The 17,452-nt window shown below is 49.9% G+C and overlaps 5 protein-coding genes and 3 non-coding genes across 8 annotated transcripts, besides 7 other annotated features; 5 read left to right on the forward strand and 3 right to left on the reverse strand.

Annotated features, from left to right (window-relative positions):
- Positions 1-93: 93 nt before the first annotated feature.
- On the reverse strand, positions 94-1,357 carry ACLA_081090 (uncharacterized protein; the record flags this gene model as incomplete). The annotated part of the gene is made up of 2 exons (XM_001267850.1): positions 94-1,217; positions 1,297-1,357. The coding sequence occupies 2 exons, from the start codon at positions 1,355-1,357 to the stop codon at positions 94-96; spliced, it is 1,185 nt and encodes a 394-aa protein (XP_001267851.1).
- A 1,264-nt stretch (positions 1,358-2,621) lies between these two features.
- On the forward strand, positions 2,622-3,017 carry ACLA_081100 (ATP synthase subunit epsilon family protein; the record flags this gene model as incomplete). The annotated part of the gene is made up of 3 exons (XM_001267851.1): positions 2,622-2,653; positions 2,734-2,848; positions 2,946-3,017. The coding sequence occupies 3 exons, from the start codon at positions 2,622-2,624 to the stop codon at positions 3,015-3,017; spliced, it is 219 nt and encodes a 72-aa protein (XP_001267852.1).
- Positions 3,018-4,404: 1,387 nt separating this feature from the next.
- ACLA_081110 lies at positions 4,405-4,485 on the reverse strand. The gene has a single exon. It is a non-coding gene; the product is annotated as a tRNA-Ser (tRNA).
- Positions 4,486-5,977: 1,492 nt separating this feature from the next.
- On the reverse strand, positions 5,978-6,058 carry ACLA_081120. The gene has a single exon. It is a non-coding gene; the product is annotated as a tRNA-Ser (tRNA).
- Positions 6,059-6,775: 717 nt separating this feature from the next.
- ACLA_081130 lies at positions 6,776-6,856 on the forward strand. Its single transcript has one exon. It is a non-coding gene; the product is annotated as a tRNA-Ser (tRNA).
- A 13-nt stretch (positions 6,857-6,869) lies between these two features.
- Positions 6,870-6,893: a microsatellite.
- A 127-nt stretch (positions 6,894-7,020) lies between these two features.
- On the forward strand, positions 7,021-9,789 carry ACLA_081140 (N-alpha-acetyltransferase 35, NatC auxiliary subunit; the record flags this gene model as incomplete). The annotated part of the gene is made up of 8 exons (XM_001267852.1): positions 7,021-7,120; positions 7,238-7,305; positions 7,394-7,534; positions 7,598-7,834; positions 7,886-8,344; positions 8,397-8,654; positions 8,714-8,812; positions 8,866-9,789. The coding sequence occupies 8 exons, from the start codon at positions 7,021-7,023 to the stop codon at positions 9,787-9,789; spliced, it is 2,286 nt and encodes a 761-aa protein (XP_001267853.1).
- Positions 7,185-7,206: a microsatellite.
- A 1,046-nt stretch (positions 9,790-10,835) lies between the features above and the next one.
- On the forward strand, positions 10,836-13,261 carry ACLA_081150 (transcription factor domain protein; the record flags this gene model as incomplete). Its single annotated transcript, XM_001267853.1, has 5 exons — positions 10,836-11,596; positions 11,667-11,926; positions 11,984-12,118; positions 12,175-12,265; positions 12,328-13,261. The coding sequence occupies 5 exons, from the start codon at positions 10,836-10,838 to the stop codon at positions 13,259-13,261; spliced, it is 2,181 nt and encodes a 726-aa protein (XP_001267854.1).
- Positions 13,262-14,052: 791 nt separating this feature from the next.
- Positions 14,053-14,080: a microsatellite.
- A 332-nt stretch (positions 14,081-14,412) lies between these two features.
- Positions 14,413-14,449: a microsatellite.
- A 25-nt stretch (positions 14,450-14,474) lies between these two features.
- Positions 14,475-14,494: a microsatellite.
- A 302-nt stretch (positions 14,495-14,796) lies between these two features.
- Positions 14,797-14,821: a microsatellite.
- Positions 14,797-14,822: a microsatellite.
- A 1,970-nt stretch (positions 14,823-16,792) lies between these two features.
- ACLA_081160 (cysteine hydrolase family protein) lies at positions 16,793-17,350 on the forward strand (the record flags this gene model as incomplete). The annotated part of the gene is made up of 1 exon (XM_001267854.1): positions 16,793-17,350. The coding sequence occupies one exon, from the start codon at positions 16,793-16,795 to the stop codon at positions 17,348-17,350; it is 558 nt and encodes a 185-aa protein (XP_001267855.1).
- Positions 17,351-17,452: the final 102 nt, after the last annotated feature.

Below are 17,452 nucleotides of genomic sequence, written 5' to 3' on the forward strand. Positions count from 1 at the left end.
CCAAGAAGCACATGCAGAGGCAAGTGGATAGGTCAGGGTGGCACCAGCCACGCTTCCAGCTCTACGAGGCTTCGGCTAACGTTCGCGTGCTCGCTAGGGTAGCCCATGTGGTTTTGAGCCTCCAAGGAATGGACCAGGAGCATCTTGCTGGGCACCGTTAGTCCGCACCCAGTCCCAGACTTCATCCATGTCCATGTCCTGCTGGTATGGTGCTTCATAATCGAAGTTCATCAGTTCATCATGAGGGTTGGTGAGGAGATTCATGAAAGAATCCGGTGTCGGACCTTGGGTTTGGGTGAAATTTAGAAGGCTCGACGTTAAATTTTCGGGAGCAACTATGGGCAAATCCATGTTGAAGTTGTTATTTGCAAGTGCGTAATCCGCAGCCATGTCTTGCATGTTCACGGTGATGGGATTGTCCATCTCCAGGAGATTCTGGCCCGAGTACTGACCATAGGACGGCTGGTACAAGGTATTAATGGCATTGATGGCATTCTGTCTTGTACCTTGGAAGCTCACGGGCTGCTGTATGGGTGACTGCTGTATCACGGGCAGTTGGGTTTCTGGCGGTTGGCTCTGAAGTTGTTCTTCCATGGACTGCACTCGTGGTCTGCACTTGAGAATGACTATCTTACTCTTCCTGGGCCCAGCATCGGTGGAAGGAGGCGATTCTTGCAGCGTGCTGTCGCCCGGGTAGTGAAGGAACCTGGCTCCAGGCGCTATTATAACCTCAGAGTCCTCACTGCTATCATCGGACTCGTCCTGGTCGCTGTCGAGCTCATGTTTGATCTTCTGATCTTCTCTGCGCAGGACCATATTGCATTTTCCCCGTGTTCTATCTGTCTGAACTTTGGCGCGACGATCCTGCACATAATCTTCGTCCGAGACATTGTCAGATGTTGGGATGACATCTACCAGCTCTGCTGGGCTGTCTGAAGCCATTTCATTGCGCAATCTGCGCTTACCTCCGGCTGCCTTGTTTGCGATGGCCGCATTTGAGGATTTACTGGCAGCTCCAGGACCGCCACGTCGGAGAGGAGGGGGAACGTCTTTGCCTGCCTCAAGCCGGCGAAGACGGACTTTAGCCAGGTGCTGTACGATGGCTCCTTCAGAGACATTGTGGCCCATCGTGGTAGCCACCTCGGCCCACGGGATCTTGATGTTGTTCTTATTGCAGACAGACTGCACCGTTAACAGCAATAGCTCATCTAGATCGTCTGTCAAGATCAATCAGTTAGCAAAATGCCTAGTCTTTTAGACAAGATTCAACATCCGGGACGGACGACGGGCACACACCATCCCACCGAACTAATGTCCTCTTCTTGGGGCGATTTAATGCCTTCCTTGGGCTGCTCATATCCAACCGTGTGGTTTTTTTCTTTAATGGGGTCTGCTTTTCTCTAGGTCGACGTGGATTCGGGGTTGTGCAATCAACGCTCTTCGATCTCGAAGCGGGGGGTGGGGTGAAGTGAGAGAAACTAAAGGGAATGGTAAGTGGCAGAGTACTACGCTGCAAAGGCTTGTTGCAGCATTTATTAAGGGGATTTGAGGAAACTAACCATCTACTGAGGCTTTGAAGAGTGAGCCTGCACCACCTCAATGTCCGCTTCGTTTTTCTGGTGGAGTGTGCTAGATATGAATGGGTCTCGATATGGAGGAAGAAGAAGATAATGGTACAAAGCAGGATGGAGATATTGAGGGGAGCAGGTGAGTGATTTACAAGAGGTGAATTTCCTACTAATCGTGGCTGATTGTTGAGCACATTACAATGTGTACTCAGGAGGGACATACAACGATCCATCTCTATCAGGATGGCAAAAATGCTTCAAGCTCTTCCAACCCTTAAACAGGAATGTATTCAAGCTGTTCTGATAGATTAAACGCTCTTTATTAGTCAAGAATCATAGAAACTGCTATTCACAGAATATATCTCTTGAGTCGGGGAAAGCATTCTTATGAAGGATGGCCCTCAGATCGATTCTTGGTATGCCATGTGCATCTGTCCCCTTTCTAGCTTCATTAGCCTACTTTAGATACAATGCTAGTGATTTAATCAAGAGTAGATATTCAATGCATATAAAAACATCAGGAAAGACCTTCATATACTGAAGGGTTGGCTGACCAAATTGACTCATGGGCAATAGTTACTCATAGATGTTGTCTGTGAGTTTGAGACTTGGCATATTGACCCTTTGCCCATGTACAAGTGGACAAAGGTCTTGAAGGTATTATACAAGAAGAGATAGTAAGCCCTTGTCATATCCAATATCTCTTTCGAATTGCTATTGTAGTAGCCTTAGGCATCCTAAGGTAAAGCAATCGAAAATCGCTCGGTGCGCCATAACCTACTTCAGTTGACCGCAGCAAACGGTTTTCGAGACTCTGTGCACATATACCACAGAAAGGTATGAGCAACAGTGGAATATGGAACATCAGATCGGCCCTTGTCAAGTTGACGATGTCGTGAACATTCAGCATTGATGGAGGACTCTAAAGTCACGTGAATCACATGACCCGAAGTTCCCGATTCTCCGAACTCGACACTCTCTCAAGCGTCACTTACCCGACGACCGTTAATTCTCCTTCTGAACCCCAATCCTCCATCCTCATCTACTATCACAATGGCCGCTGCGTGGAAAGCCGCTGGTTTGACGTATGCAGAACCCGTCGTTCCGACAAAATTACCCCGCAATACTGCGAAGCCAACTTGGTTCTGACTTTTTTCTCTCCCAGCTACAACCGTTACCTGGCCGTCGCTGCCCGCGCGGTCCGCAGATCTCTCAAGGAGGGCCCTCGTCTCGCTGCTGAGCGCCGTGGACAGATGGAGCTGCGTTTCGCCAAGTGGGAGGTTCGTACTCTACACAAATGACATGCTGCGTTGCGGGCAGGTCATGGATTCAGTCGGGTGGTTCGGTCCAGCTAACGGAGTTCTTGCGTGGATATAGAACGGCAAGCAGGGTGATGTCAAGCCCCTCTCCCAGGCCGCTCAGGTCATCGCCCAGTCCGAGTCGAAATAGACGATTTCTCTTCGAATGCGATTTGGTACGGTTACCTAGGATGGGATTCGGGTTGCCATAAACCTGGGGAGATGTTTTGTCTAGGGGAGGAACAATGACTGTAGCAATATTGACCCGTTTGTTGAATCTCAATAGAAGGAATATTTTTTTCCTGGCATTTGTGACTCTAATCATTGGTCATGACTGGGCGTGGTTGTCCGTAAAAGCGTCTAAATGTCTGTCCGTCCTCTGCGTCTTCCGGCAGCCTTTTTGCCTGTCTATGGTTTGTATTTCAGCATGTTTGGTTGTCCATCCAACTCCCGATCACCTTTTTTGTTTGTTCCGCCCTGAGGTTTTCTACCGTCCCCCCAATTGTGAGGTTATGGTTGTCCACTTTGCAGCAGGCTCAGCCGCGCACCATACCCCTCCATCTACATTAACCTGATTGCCTAGTCCTCCGTTACTAGTGTTGATATGGGGTTTATGAGTACTTCAAAGACTGATTTCCCTAATATACCGGATTAACACTGTTGATTCAATGATCAGACACGCGGCAAGCCAGTCTATCAGAAGTGATGAATGAGACTCGAGGAGCGCCCCATATATATCACCCGGAAATATACTGCAATGTTCGAGTTCGACTTCTTTTATCGGGGAAAGGTCCAGGTTTGACCCTGATCCTGGCTTTCTTCTAAGAGTCCGAAGTATAACGGGAATTGTGGCCTCTTTGGGAAGACATCCATGCCGATGGGCCTCCGGCTGACGGCCGACCAGAATCGCTTTCGCTTTCTGCCTCATTTGTTCGGTCTAGAATACCACGAATGCCGGTTTGTATACCTCTAGGCACGGAGCCAGAGTCATCAAGAACAGCAAAGATTTCGTGGACTGGGGTTGTGGGGATATCGATGAGGTAGCTACCACATCCCGTCGGAATTTCAACATGCATAAGTCGCGAGAAAGTCACCAGTCACCTGGAACTATGTTCTAGAGATGTGTAAATCATGGGTATAGGAGCCCTATATCTGGTGGGAGCGATGAGAGATTTGATATGGAAACTAGGCCATGTGCGGGAGGTGTCCCTCCGAAGTGATATGGGAAGTTCTTTGGGTTGATATCCCCGGCTTTTGTGATGAAGTCCAGGGTCTAGCTAGGTCAGAGTGAGGACCGATTCAAACTTTTCAATTTGGAATTTAATCTCTGATCTCCTGTCGAAACAAATCATCTCTCTTACCGTCCCCTAATGAAGCAAGTACTTGTACTTTATGCTCGGACCAGTTTCGCCCCCTCGTTGGCACAGGAGTAAGACGATGACGCCGGGCGAGACTTTCGTTCGAATTAACAAAAAAGAGGTAAACGATGGGGAAGAAGAAAAAACAGAAGGGGAGGAAAAAATAGAAAAAGTATGAGACGACACCTCTGGGATTCGAACCCAGGCGGGCGAACCCACAGGCTTAGCAGGCCTGCGCCTTAACCACTCGGCCAAAGTGTCCGTTTGATGACATATCCAAGGTTTTGAATAAACCACTTAGTCCTGACGGAGGACCCTCACTTAAGGCCCATTTTCCTTAGTCTAGTTCTGACGGATGATATACTCTTAACTTTTCATAAACGCAACAATCTTGCTGTAGAAAATGGGACAAATGAGGTATACCACATCGCTGCCACCAATTACTTGATGCGGGAGCTAATTTTCCATTCCTGTAGCAAGAATTATACCCCTATCTATCTTGATCTATCAGCCCACCATTACAAAGTATCTAGTAGTATGTAGATGGGTGTCACGAGTGGTAGCACATCTGGCTTTCTTTCCAGGGCCCTTGGGCATGATTTATCTGCTCTTTCTTCCCCGTATCCGCTGTGTTGTGCGAGCATTCTGTTGTTCTACGTTTTTTAACTCCTCCCGCTGTTCCAACCTCCATCTTCGCTTATGATAGATGTCGCATTTTGTATCCGAGCGCACTCGTTGGAATATTGCGTTCTCCCACCCCGGTCACGACTTTGCCAGGCGATGGATGATGGAATGAGGAATCAGCCACCGCTCGTGGGGTTTCTGTGTGGTTATGGCTCGGCTACGTGACTATCGTTGTATCCTACTTGCTAGCAGCCATGGGCCCTTCCGGTCATTCCAATGGCGCTTGTAAACTGCTGTATTGGCAAGGCATAGCAGATGATAATAGTTGAAAACCTACTACCCCAAGAGGCAGGTTGCCGGTAATTATAGAGGGATATGTAGTCATCGTTTGACCTGTGTGAAGTTACCAAGCGAGCGTAATGAGTGCCATATTTGGCATGTAGTTGATGGTGGTTCTGACCCTCCAGATATATACACTCAGCAAGGCAACCCATGGGATGCATCGCTATGGGTTGAGAGTAATGTCTATGTTGCCCTTTGGCCCACGAGTTTGTTCAAATGTACTGTAACCCAGGAGTAGTCTGGAAGCTACGGCCATCCATCAGGCTGGCTTTGTCATTATATGGATATACGTTTGGTACCATGGCTCCTATGCTGTGTTGCTTGCCTGGTATTGATATTCACGGTACGATTCATGGAGCAATGTTTTTTACTGTGAATATCCATGCCTCATGCACCGACGGTGCTCAGATATGGGAGCTGGTCTGGTTGACATATCCCTCGGTAGCCCTACTACAATCAGATGCAGGGGTTTGGTGGGATCAGTACTCAGGCAGCAGGTCCGTATCCCCTTCTCACACTTTATGCCGCCGATACAGCCGTGTGCATTGACCCTGGGGAAGGTGTGGTTGTTGGCCTTGAGATATGAGAGTGGTGATACTGGCATCCAGGAATGTCGGACGTAAATGATATGGACAGCCGTGGGTGTATGGAGCCTGTGATATGTATGTGGGCGTGTGTTGACCTCTTGGACGTGTTTGGTCGGAGGTGTGATCTGGAAAAGGAAATAAAGAGACAAATATAGAGAGAGGAATGATGGAAAGGGGAAGAAAAAAAAGATCGTAGTAATCGACACCTCTGGGATTCGAACCCAGGCGGGCGAACCCACAGGCTTAGCAGGCCTGCGCCTTAACCACTCGGCCAAAGTGTCCAATGGATGATTTGCCACCGCAATTGTAGCATTGTGAGGCGAGGTCTTGGAACGGGTACATCCGCCAGTTCTTACTTTTACTTCATTGGCGGTGACCCTTGACGACACCTTCCACCACCCATGGTCACTGTGGATAAATATATTCGGTCTTCGGATCTGTCCTATGGAATATTTGGCTGATTACCCCCCAATACTATGGATGATTCTCTATGGTGATTCCTAGCAGTTATTGACGAATCTGGGTGTAGGCCACTGGAGGTGGCACACTGTTCTCGTTGGGGCATTCGTGAAATGGTAGGTTTGGCTATTGATGGGTTGTCATTGTATGCTCTGGGCAGGTTGTGTTGTGCTTACACAGTAGGCTTGTGATTTATTTTACTCGTATGCGGGGAGTGTACAGGTACAATGTCGATTGTTGTATGGTGGACAATGCAACCGGGGCAGTGAAATGATGGAAGTATATATACCCCACTGCCAAGTACCAACATAATTACACCATTCAGCAATTACCACCACACAAGCCCCATTTTACGGCAACAGCTATATGCAAAAAGCGTATGGAGCTATGTAGGATAGCACATAGTGAGGAATGTGCAAGTGAGGATTGTGCTACAGGCTGAATGGTCAGAGGCAGTCAGTTGTAAGACACCAATCGGCGAAGCACCATCTACTAGAAGGGGATATATACTATAAATAAACCAAACAATTCAACCATTAGACACTTTGGCCGAGTGGTTAAGGCGCAGGCCTGCTAAGCCTGTGGGTTCGCCCGCCTGGGTTCGAATCCCAGAGGTGTCGTTTCTCATATCTTTTTTATTTTATTTTATTTTATTTTTATTTCTTGTTTCCCCTCATCCCCCCTCCGCCCTCGTTCGGTCCCGACTCCCTTCCCTACCGTCATCTTGCAATCATCTAAATTCATATGTGCACCAAAGGATACGAATTGCCGTGGTCTGCGCTCCATGCTGTCAAATAACGAACTTCGCGGCCCGGTAGTCCGAGTCGTGTCGCAGTCGGTAAAACCCCGCGATATCACAGATGAGTTCACGCAAGCTGCTTCCAGTATGCCGGACCTGTCTTTGCTCCAGGCGACCCCCCACTCGATATCAACCGTCGTTAGAGCGACTTTTTTTTTTTTTTTTTTTTTTGAATATCTGTCTGATTTTCTTCTTCTGTTAGAATTGTGCACTGGACAGCTCGTCAAAGATGAATACTTCACTCTCTTCGAGGCCGTCGGCGCCCTGGAGGTCTGTTGCCCTCTCTAATCCCAGTCCGGTCCACACAACCCCCAGCCCGAGAATGCTCGCCAGCAGCTGATAAGATATGTTTCGATAGATCATGGACTCAAGGATGGATAGTGGCTTCCTCGGCCCCGGCGAGAACCACGCACAAGCACTGGAGGACGACTACGATATCACGCAGGAGCTGGCTCCGGAACAAATAGTGGGCATAATGGATGAGCTGCTCTGCCACGAGGTTGGTAGTCGCGCCCACAATCCATCGTGCTTAATGCTCAATTGAGGACTCACACAATGACAGATGGCGTGGCATATGGGGCATCCTCTATCGCAAACACTATTCACATCCCTATACTTGGACAAACTATTATGGCCTGTGCCAAAGACACTCGAAGATGCTCGGTTCAATCGTGGGAAGCCAGGGTCTAGCCAAGAAGGGTCGGATTTATTACACCTTGTACTACGTGCCTATTGTCTCGCGCTCGCTAAATGCTGCGACTTCGTCCATTCACGAGTAGCCAACGAGTTCTATTACGAAGTCAGTTTTACTGGATACTAGACGCATTTTATGCCTGCTAATTTTTAGCAGGAAGAGGACTTTGTCACACAGCTCTACAATCGTAGCCTGCTGTCACAATTCGACGTGGAATACTTTCAAGATCTTCTCGATCGAGCGATCTCGTGGACCGAGTCAACGGCCGATAATATTGATTCAGCTATGCGCGATGCTATCAAACACAGGCTTCTACTACGGCGTGAACTACTTCTCGCACTAGAGGGGGATGTCGATATCATCGAGGCCAAATCAACAGGTCGTTTCGAGTCATGCTTATCCCAATTGCCCTTTCTTGCCAAGTCGGTCTCCCTGGGAAGGTCTGTACCTGAAGCTTTCAGCTTGAAGATACAACGAAGGCTGGCCAGTACGGTACCCCCTCGACCAATGGTGAACATCAGCTCCGAAGACGCGCTGGCGCATCTTCGGCGGCTGTGTCAAGACGCAATCGACCTCCAAGAACTTCTCGAGTATGGAGGCCCACATAATTTCAAGGTAAGCCTTCAAATCGTTGACCCGGATTCAACACTCTTCTAAATGCGTACAGGTTGCTCTGTGGACACTGCTTTCCCGTAAACCACAACCATCTGTTTATATCCGTTCTCTGGCCCAGGCCATCATCGTGAACGATATAACAATACTGGGGACGATGTCAGCCAAACAATTTTTATACGACGAGCTGTCAGAATTCATCCTTTCTTCCAGCCTTCTCCTTGAAGCCAATACAGACGACACCGAGATGCCGTCAGATCCCCGATTTCAAATTGCCCAGCGGATGGACAGCTTTGTGAAGCGCTTCGCCCAGGCAAGTCTCGGGTTCCACCCCACTTCTCATTCTCGAGTTCATGTCTAAAGGAGTATTAGCCTTTCATAGATACCTTTAGAAGTGCATGCCTCAACCGCTGTCGAATCCGTCGGACATTATGTCATACGATAGTTGACTGGGATAATCTTCAGATGGAGGTATGTCATGACTAACTCATTGCGTAGTATTTGAAATCTGACATTCCACCCAGGCAGAAGACCTCGACGAACAGCTTCGTACCCTGAGTGAAGAACCCCCGCTGACACTATCGAATGGGGACACCACGTACTCCTATCCTCTCAGCAGCTGGACATACCACCAGAAACTTTCCCAATTTCGCTCCATTATCCAACTTGGCTTTGAACTTTCCATTTACGCACCCGAAGAGCTGGCTGGGATGTATTGGTATCTATCTCACATCTGCTCTACACATCTTGCCCATTTGGATCGGATACGCACATTTATGGTAGCCGCAGCCAAAAGAAATATCACCTCCTCGGCCGCAATGAAGCAGGAAGCGGCTGAGCGACAGTCGGCCTTTCACCGATCTCTTCGGCTCTTAGAGAGACTTACGACACACATAGTTGCCATTGACGCATTTGCGATATCCCTGCATGCGCTCTATGTACTTCTCACCCGGCATAACCTCCTGCGCACAGCTTCTGGCCCAGGGGCTTATTCCAGTGAACGACTGCGCTACGAGATTCGCATGAAACCGTTTCTCCCCATTAACCTACCGGAACTGGTGCCATACGAAGAATATCGCCGAGAAGCAATTCTCGAGGGGGATAGTGATGAGATCGTGCTAGAACGGGCGTCGAAAGCTGTCGCAGAGGCTCGCAAGGCCTGGGAAGCCACTCTGGCCAACGGCGCTTTCATGAAGAACTCTCGGGGGGAGGCACACCAAGCGCCTGCCATCGAGGAGGACTGGAAACGCGACGTGAAGGACACCATGCGAGCCTGCATTGGTGCGAGCATCGCGATTGAGACCGTGAAAAAGGCCCTGGCGGCCCAAACCGAACATCCTCGTGTTAATCTCCAAGTGAATGTCCCAGAGGTTAGCTCCAAGGCACGCTGGCATGACTGGTGGGCAGTGCCACAGGTATCGCCGATTAAACCGAGCAGTAAACCATGATGGCTACCACATCTTAACGGGCACACTGGCGCAAAGCACTTGGGTGAATCTGGATACCTATGTGGTCATCTAATGTAGCTATCCTTAGAAACATCATAGATACAATTCCCTGCTAGTACATGCAGTTGAACTGAGCCCGGAAGGTCTAGCACAAACGTAGGAAAATTGAAAGGTCTCAAAAAAAAAGATAGTGTATAGGTGCAGATTCGAGGAAGGTTCATAGGTGGACTCGTCACGAGAAGCTGAAGATTACGGCGTACAGCTTCCTGAACCTTGACATTATTATTGCGTCAACCGCGCGGCGAGACAGCATCCCCTCCAGACATCCCCTATCAATATATTATTATTGTTATTATTTGAACGACGTATCTACATGATTCAAGATCTACTACGTATGGATATCGCTACGCGAGCTCTCACCAACGCCCATTCCTGGGATATGCTGGCTGGTATTGCCTGTGGGAAATTCTTGGCTGCCCCCGATTGGGACTTTGCCCCAAGCTCCATTTTGCCAGTGAGGAGGAATGATCGCCTTCTTTTCTCTCTTTTCATCGATCTGGACTTCTTCTCATCATCGAATCGATTTGATTACAATCTTTTAATCTCACATGCACTGTCTCTGAAATTCGATTCGCCTAAGGAATCGATCTCGAGTTCTCGTTAAACCGCCTCTCTGCACGAACCCAGGCATCTTCATCCATTTCAGACTCTGCCACGGTCGCGACCACACTTTCAGCTCCCGGCCGATCAGTGTAGCCCAACTAGCCAATCGCTCAACTGCTCATCGCGACTATCGCTTCTCGCATGCCTGAATAGTCAAGCCTCTCGCTGGTCCTTGTGAAGATTTCGATACATCACAAGAACAACACGGGTCAACAATATTGTCCTATGCGAACATCCGCGTGGTCTGTCCAGTCGCACAGATAACCCTCCCGCCTCTCCTCTCTCCCCTTCACCTGTCTCGCGTCCATCTTTTCTCCCATCCCCCGGAGGCGGGGCGGTAGGGACGAACAGAAGTCTGGACAAACACTTACTCAGCACGCGCGATGCCTACATACCCGATTCGCCGCCGACCCCGCGAATGCAAGACATGTCTTCCCTGTCGTGCAAGCAAAGTCCGCTGCGATCGCAATGTTCCGTGTGGGAATTGCGTGAAGCGCAACTTCAACTGCTCCTACGGCCGCCCGCCCCCCAAGGATCCGTATCCTGTCCCGCCCGCTGCGCCTACGATTACGAGCACTCTCTCCAAGCCTCCCTACTCTGACTCCCTTCCTTCGTATACGCCACCCCACCAGGGGACGGCCAGCGGGAGTCGCGATGTCTCCTACGGCACCGGAACAGCGGCGGATTCTGTGGTCGATGACCAGGATCCGTTGTCGGATACTGTGAGGATCACGCAGGATGAATGGGATGAAATCAACGCCAAGATGCGCGCAATGGAACAGATCCTGGGCAGCTTGCATTCGTTGTTCGATATGCGCCGACATGGGAAACCTAGCGAGGCTGCACGGGACGCTCCGCGTAGCCACGAGGCTTCGCCCCGGTCCGAGGGCATCTACGAGCCGGATATGCTGAGGACGGGGTCGGTCCATATCGGCTCGAGATCGGCACTGGTGGACATTCTGAACAAATCGAAGGGTTCCGAGGAAACTGCGCAGGCGCTACCCAAGGATGACCTTCTCGCGGAGCTGGCGATGGGGAACGAGTCGGCCGCTTATCCTTTTGTCGATCTGTGGTCGTCCGATCCGTACACGTTCAATATCGCCGGTGTATGCGGCGTGTTGCCTGACGACGAGCAATGTCGACGGTAAGGGCTATTGATCGATCCGGAGATTGCAGAATGTTCTTGTTTCGCTGACTGAAGCATGGTCGGGCAGATTTCTAGGTTTCTATCGAGATATAGCGGCGGTGCTGTATCCGGTTCTTCCAGACGTCGCCAAATTAGAGCAGGACATGAACCGATTGATGCGAAATCGAAAAGCAGCTGGCGGAGTCTATCGGCCAGATGCGAATGGATTGGTCAAGCCATTCGGCATGAATTTGGCGTTTCTCAGTTTGCTTTTCGCCGTCCTGGCCTCTGGCTGTCAACTGTCCGACTTGCCGGGTAAAGAACGAGAGTTGACTTCCTGGATATATGGTGCGTTGCTGTTCGGTATCATCGGGTTATCAGGAGCGCTTACCCAGGTTCTTCTAGTTTCCTGCGCATATCATTGTCTGCGGATGTTGAACTATGTATCGCAACCGACAGTTGAAGCGATTCAGATCCTCTTGATCATCAGCCACGTCCTATCGTACAACATGAACGCGGGGGCGTCGTATACGTTGCTGGGTGAGAAACCCTCTTGCATGTTTGATTTCTGGACCGATTCTGATCAGCGTGCACAGGAATGACGGAACGAATGTGCATGGTTCTCGGTTTGCATGTCGAGTCATCAGGTTTTCCTCGCGAAATCCAAGCGGCGCGAAGAAGAGTCTGGTAAGTTTTGATGCGATTATGTGCCAATCGTAGGTGACCGATGCTCAACGATCCCTCCACAGGTGGGCCATGGCGTTCCAGAATAGCCATTTCTCCCTTGCGTATGATCGACCATCCATCACAATGATCAGTCAGCCGGAAATCCCTTACGATCCCAAATCGATGCCGGGTCACCGATCGTACTTTGAAACACTTTGTCGAATAGTCTCCGTTGTTCTGGAGATGCTGCGGACGCGCATGTACCCACATCATTCCCAATTGCGATACCATGAGATTCGGGAATATAAGCAGCGGATCGGGCGAATCATGGCCGAAGGTGTTCCACACCTGCGCTCGGAGCGCAATTGCACCACTCTGGCAGATCATATTGAGCGGACGGAGCTACGCCTGCACATGTCGTACTATCTATCGGTCATTTGTCGAGTGTCGTTGGATCCCGATGCACATCCGGATAATGAACGGCGGGCGATCATTCGGGAAGACTGCCTCACGAGCCTGATGGACACGATCGAAGCCTTTACCGAGTTGCATTCGTTCAGCCCGCATTTCTCTCGAACCTGGATCAGTCTGCAACGCACCATCGCGTCTGCGTTCTTGCTGGTCGCGAACCTGGAGGATCGCTTCCGTGCCCGAGCCGCTCACCTTATTCAGAAGCTGGAATTTGTCCTGGCGGACCATGTGGATGCAAATGGTCAGGCAACCCCGAATAGTCGAACCGAATCCGCAAAAAATCTTGCGTCTTCGCTCCGCGCACTCCGTCAAGTGAGCGCAGCACTGCGGGCCAAGGAATTCCCGAGGCCCGGCTCGGAGACGACCAACACGATCTCCAACATCACCACGCCCTTGCTGGTCTCGGCGTCGTCGCCGTCAGTCACCATCGGCACTATCGATGCTCACCCATATGTTGCTGCACCGGAGGACAAGAATATGCGCAATATCCTTGAGAGTGTCTCAGATGTCATGTTGTTCCCGAGTAGAGGGATGGCAGGTTTATAAACCATTCAGGACATAACCAATTTAAGCAACAAAGTACCACAACCCCGCCCCTTTTTTTTTTTTTTTTCAGACACGTTATGTTTTCTCTCTCCCTCTTTCTCTCTGGATTTTAGCCAAGTGCGATTGATCATGCATAAACCCGTCTCGACGACGGGAGTCACATTTCGCAGCATCTGCCCGAAGATTTGATTTCTGTAGACTTAGCCTTGCTATTACATGCATATACTTATGGATGACCGCCTCGAACGGTCATATTTTCTCCAGGAGTCTGGCCTTTTCTTCTCTTCTCTTCAAGCTGAGGATTGAGAGATGATCGAGGGGTTAGAGTCTTGTACCCTCTTGAGAGTGAGACTGGAAGAGAGAGGGAGAGAGAGCAACGATGAGTGTAGATGATGAGTAGATATTTGTAGTCGCTGGAAGAGGGATGGTGGGCGTCGCTCAGGGGGAATCGCCCCCAAGCGGGTTATGACGGGATGAAGCTTATCCTCGTCATCGATTGGAATGATCCCTTTCCCTTTTTTTTGTTATTCGTTTTTTTTCTTCTTTTTTTTTATTTTTTCCACCTTCCCCTTCTGTTGGAGCCTTGGAGGTTCGTGCGATTTGATTTCCCTCTCTGGATGAATCTGATTTGAACCCCGACCGAGCAATTCCCGCTTCGGCCGACCCCGGATGCGATGATTGTCTCACTCCGACTCTTTTGGGACTTGGGAGTTGGGACTTTGGAATCTTCCCGGCCTGTCTCTCTGCATTCTCCGAAGACGGTGATGATCCTCCCCAGGATGTGAGGCCCACAGGCTCCCAGGCTCCCAGGCTCCCAGGCAGTCTTTTGTGACGTCGATCTTTCCACTTCATCCAATATCTTTTTTATTTATCACACACTCAATCAGGAAGGATGATATTGATCGGATCTCTGGATCCTCGTATTATTTGGAATCACCGCGCTTTCAAAGCCACTGCAGCCATCCAGGCTCTAGCAAATCGTCGTCGCTCGCCGTTGGCCTGATGCAAACGCTGGCCCCGAGCTAGGTATCGAAGTTGATCAGACAAGGACGGAGGGCCACTCGTTTCCAGAATTCAGAGATTAGTGATGGAAGTCGGTGGCGCGTGATCTTGGATTCTTGTGTCTGTTTACTCTCTAGGAGTCTAGGTAGAGAGGATCTAGAGGATCTAGAGGATCTAGAGGATCTAGTGAGTGTCTATCTATATTCTAGAGAATAATAATAATAATAATAAATCAAACAAAAAAGCCCACTGGCCAACTGCAGACAAGTCTTCGTCCCTGGCACAGTTCACTTTTTGACATGTGGGGTTGAAACTCATGGATGATGGATCTTTCATCTTACGGAGTAGACTCTGACCTAGACTCTCTACTTCCTACTGTAGGCGAGGCTCTCTCGGTCTCTCGGATCCGAAAAACAACAACGTTTGATGGGTGAGGTTCAATTTCAAGTTGAACCGTTGGACTGTAAGTATCTACTATTCTACTTGCGTTCAAACGCGGAGTTGGGGGCATGACTCCGTGGTTTTGGTTTTGGTTTTTTTTTTTTTTTTTTTTTTTTTTGGTAAATTATCCTGTTCTTGGCCATTTAGAGAGACTTCTTCTGAGTTGTTGAGTTGTGGGATACCTCCCCTTACTGTCTCCTACCTATCTCAGGGTGTTCTGTCGGCTCCGGCCGTTGGCGAGCTGGCGAGAAGTCGCGATTTTATTTGTGAATGTTTCTTGGTATGGTGATGACTACCTAGTATCTCCGTATTGAACGTCGCTCCTAATTCGGGTTTTTTTTAGATTCGAGGGCGTGGCTCTCTCGATGACCAGTCGTGAGCATGGATTGATCGGACCAGCTCGCTTTTGTTTGGTTGATTGAAATGCCATGGCAAGGCCAGGGCACTGAGGCCAGGATCTTGAAGGGGCCCAAAAAAAAAAGAAAAAACAAAAGCCATCCTCAAGGAATTCAAGGATGCTGGAGAGTGAAGATAGGTTGGCATGTGAGAAAATGCACAGGCCTCATGTCTTCACTCTTCGGATCGAGCCGTCGTGTCTGAGACAGACTGACAGTTCCTTGTCCGTTGTCACGTTGCGACTTGCGACTTGCGACTTCCCTAGCCAAAATCCTGGACAAACGTGGTACGATGAGTCTAGGATACTGCCAAGATGTCGAGGAAACCCAACTCCCCAAGTCTCCCATGACGGGATGAGATTCCGAATCTCCAAAAATCACGCTCCAGGATGGGACCTGGGTCTGGCTCTGTGTCCTCCGGCTTCTCTTCCGGTTCTAGTTTTGCTCAGACTCAGAGCCATGAGACTCGCTGTGAGAAGAACCTCATAATCCTATCACCAATACCTACACCTCCTTTATCACTGATAGTGGGGCCGGCCACCCTTTCCCCCCCCCCTTCCCTTGGGGCTTGCTGCGACAATTTCCAGATTCCGGCCTCGAGCGGAATGACGCCTTAGCGGGAACCGGACGGAAGAGAATACATACTATAGTGGAGCGAGAACGGAAATTCTCGAAGCATTTCAAGGCATGAAAGACAGATCGCGGGCGCAGAAGAGCGGAGACAGATCAGCTGGTCCTGCCAGCCCCCCCCCATCTCTTTCCGAAGGCCGAAGCGCACTGTTGGTCAAAACATCATACGATGCTCTACCCCCAGGATTCCGGCCCGGATTCGAGGGAGGGGCGGTCATCCGGTTGGAGAAAGCGCTTCTCCTGGTGTTGGATCATTGGATGTCGAGTGATGAGTCTCGACCAAGCTACTAGGTACTGCTCGTTGTAGCTGATGTTTGGTTTGCCGGCTGAAATTCTACGACGCGTGGACTGGAGGATAATCGCTCTCTTAGGCTGTAGTAGGAGTTAAATTACCAGGTGACACACGGTGTAGTCTAGAAATAGACATGTCGAAATGAATGAGCACGGCAATGGCCTGTCTTGGACGGTTGTTTCAGGGAAAGATATCCCATGATAATCTGATTCGAGGAAAGACAATTTCGTCCCCTAAGTATGCGCCGTCTAGATCAGACGAAACATTCTATCTTGACTATAGTACTTTGTTGCAGCTTCCTTAGCGACGCTGCGGTGCTGGATTACAACTGAGCCAGAATGAAGAGGCCTCGGAGGTTGTCCCCATAGCTATGGCGCGGCAATCAATCCAGAGTCTGCTCAATGACTCGGATATTGGCGAGCTCTATCTCATATGTTTGTACCCGCAGACCGTCCAAACCAGCAGAATCCCTATCCGAGAATCTTCAATGTCACGTTCTCCATCCAGATCGTCGGCAGTCACGGCGGAAAACCAGGTGTTCATAGCGTTTGGAAGTTGCTGAGAGATGATGGCGAGGGCAGACATCTTGGTTAATCCCGTTACCGGCTGAACCTCAAGCGGAACCGGTGATCTCTGAGTAGTATCGAACATAAAACACTGCAATATGCACCACGCGGTTCTCAAGTCGCACTGAGGCTCACTTGTGTCCTACTTTGAGGGGGCTGGAGTCTCCTATTATCAGCTTCGCCTACCTATTGAACCGAGTCCACCATGACCAAGACCGTCCTGCTCGTTCTGGATGTCCAGAACGGCATCATCGAGCGCCTGAACAACACCGAAGCCTACCTCGAACGCTTGGTCCCGGTCATCGAAGCTGCGCGCAGGGCCGCCATCCAGATCGTCCATGTGAGAACAGCTTTCCGTCCAGGTTACCCCGACGCACATCCCAACAACGTGGCGGTTTCCCGAGCGAAAGACCTGCAGACATTCATCGAGGGCGACGAATCCGTCGAGATTCACCGAGCTGTGACGCCCAAGGCCAACGAGCCGATCATCACCAAGCGCCGTGTGTCGGCCTTCACTGCAACGGATCTCGATCTTGTGCTCCGCTGCTTGCAAACAGAACGACTGGTCGTCGCTGGACTGGTCACCAGTGGCGCGGTCCTCTCGACGGTGCGGCAAGCTGCCGATCTCGACTACAATTTGACTGTGCTGGAGGATCTGTGCATGGACAAAGACCAGGAAGTTCACAAAATCCTGATGGAGAAGGTCTTGTCGAGACAGGCGAGCGTTATTACCTCTGCGAAGTGGCTGGCGGAACTGCAGTGATATGTGATGCGATGGAGTAAAATAGCATAAGCTGGCATGCCAAGCTAGGGATTATTATTATTATTATTTTTTTTTTCTGCTAGGGAAGGAATGGCAAATTTA

This window comes from Aspergillus clavatus, genomic scaffold (genome assembly GCF_000002715.2).
Source record: "Aspergillus clavatus NRRL 1 1099423829806 genomic scaffold, whole genome shotgun sequence".
NCBI lineage: Eukaryota > Fungi > Ascomycota > Eurotiomycetes > Eurotiales > Aspergillaceae > Aspergillus > Aspergillus clavatus.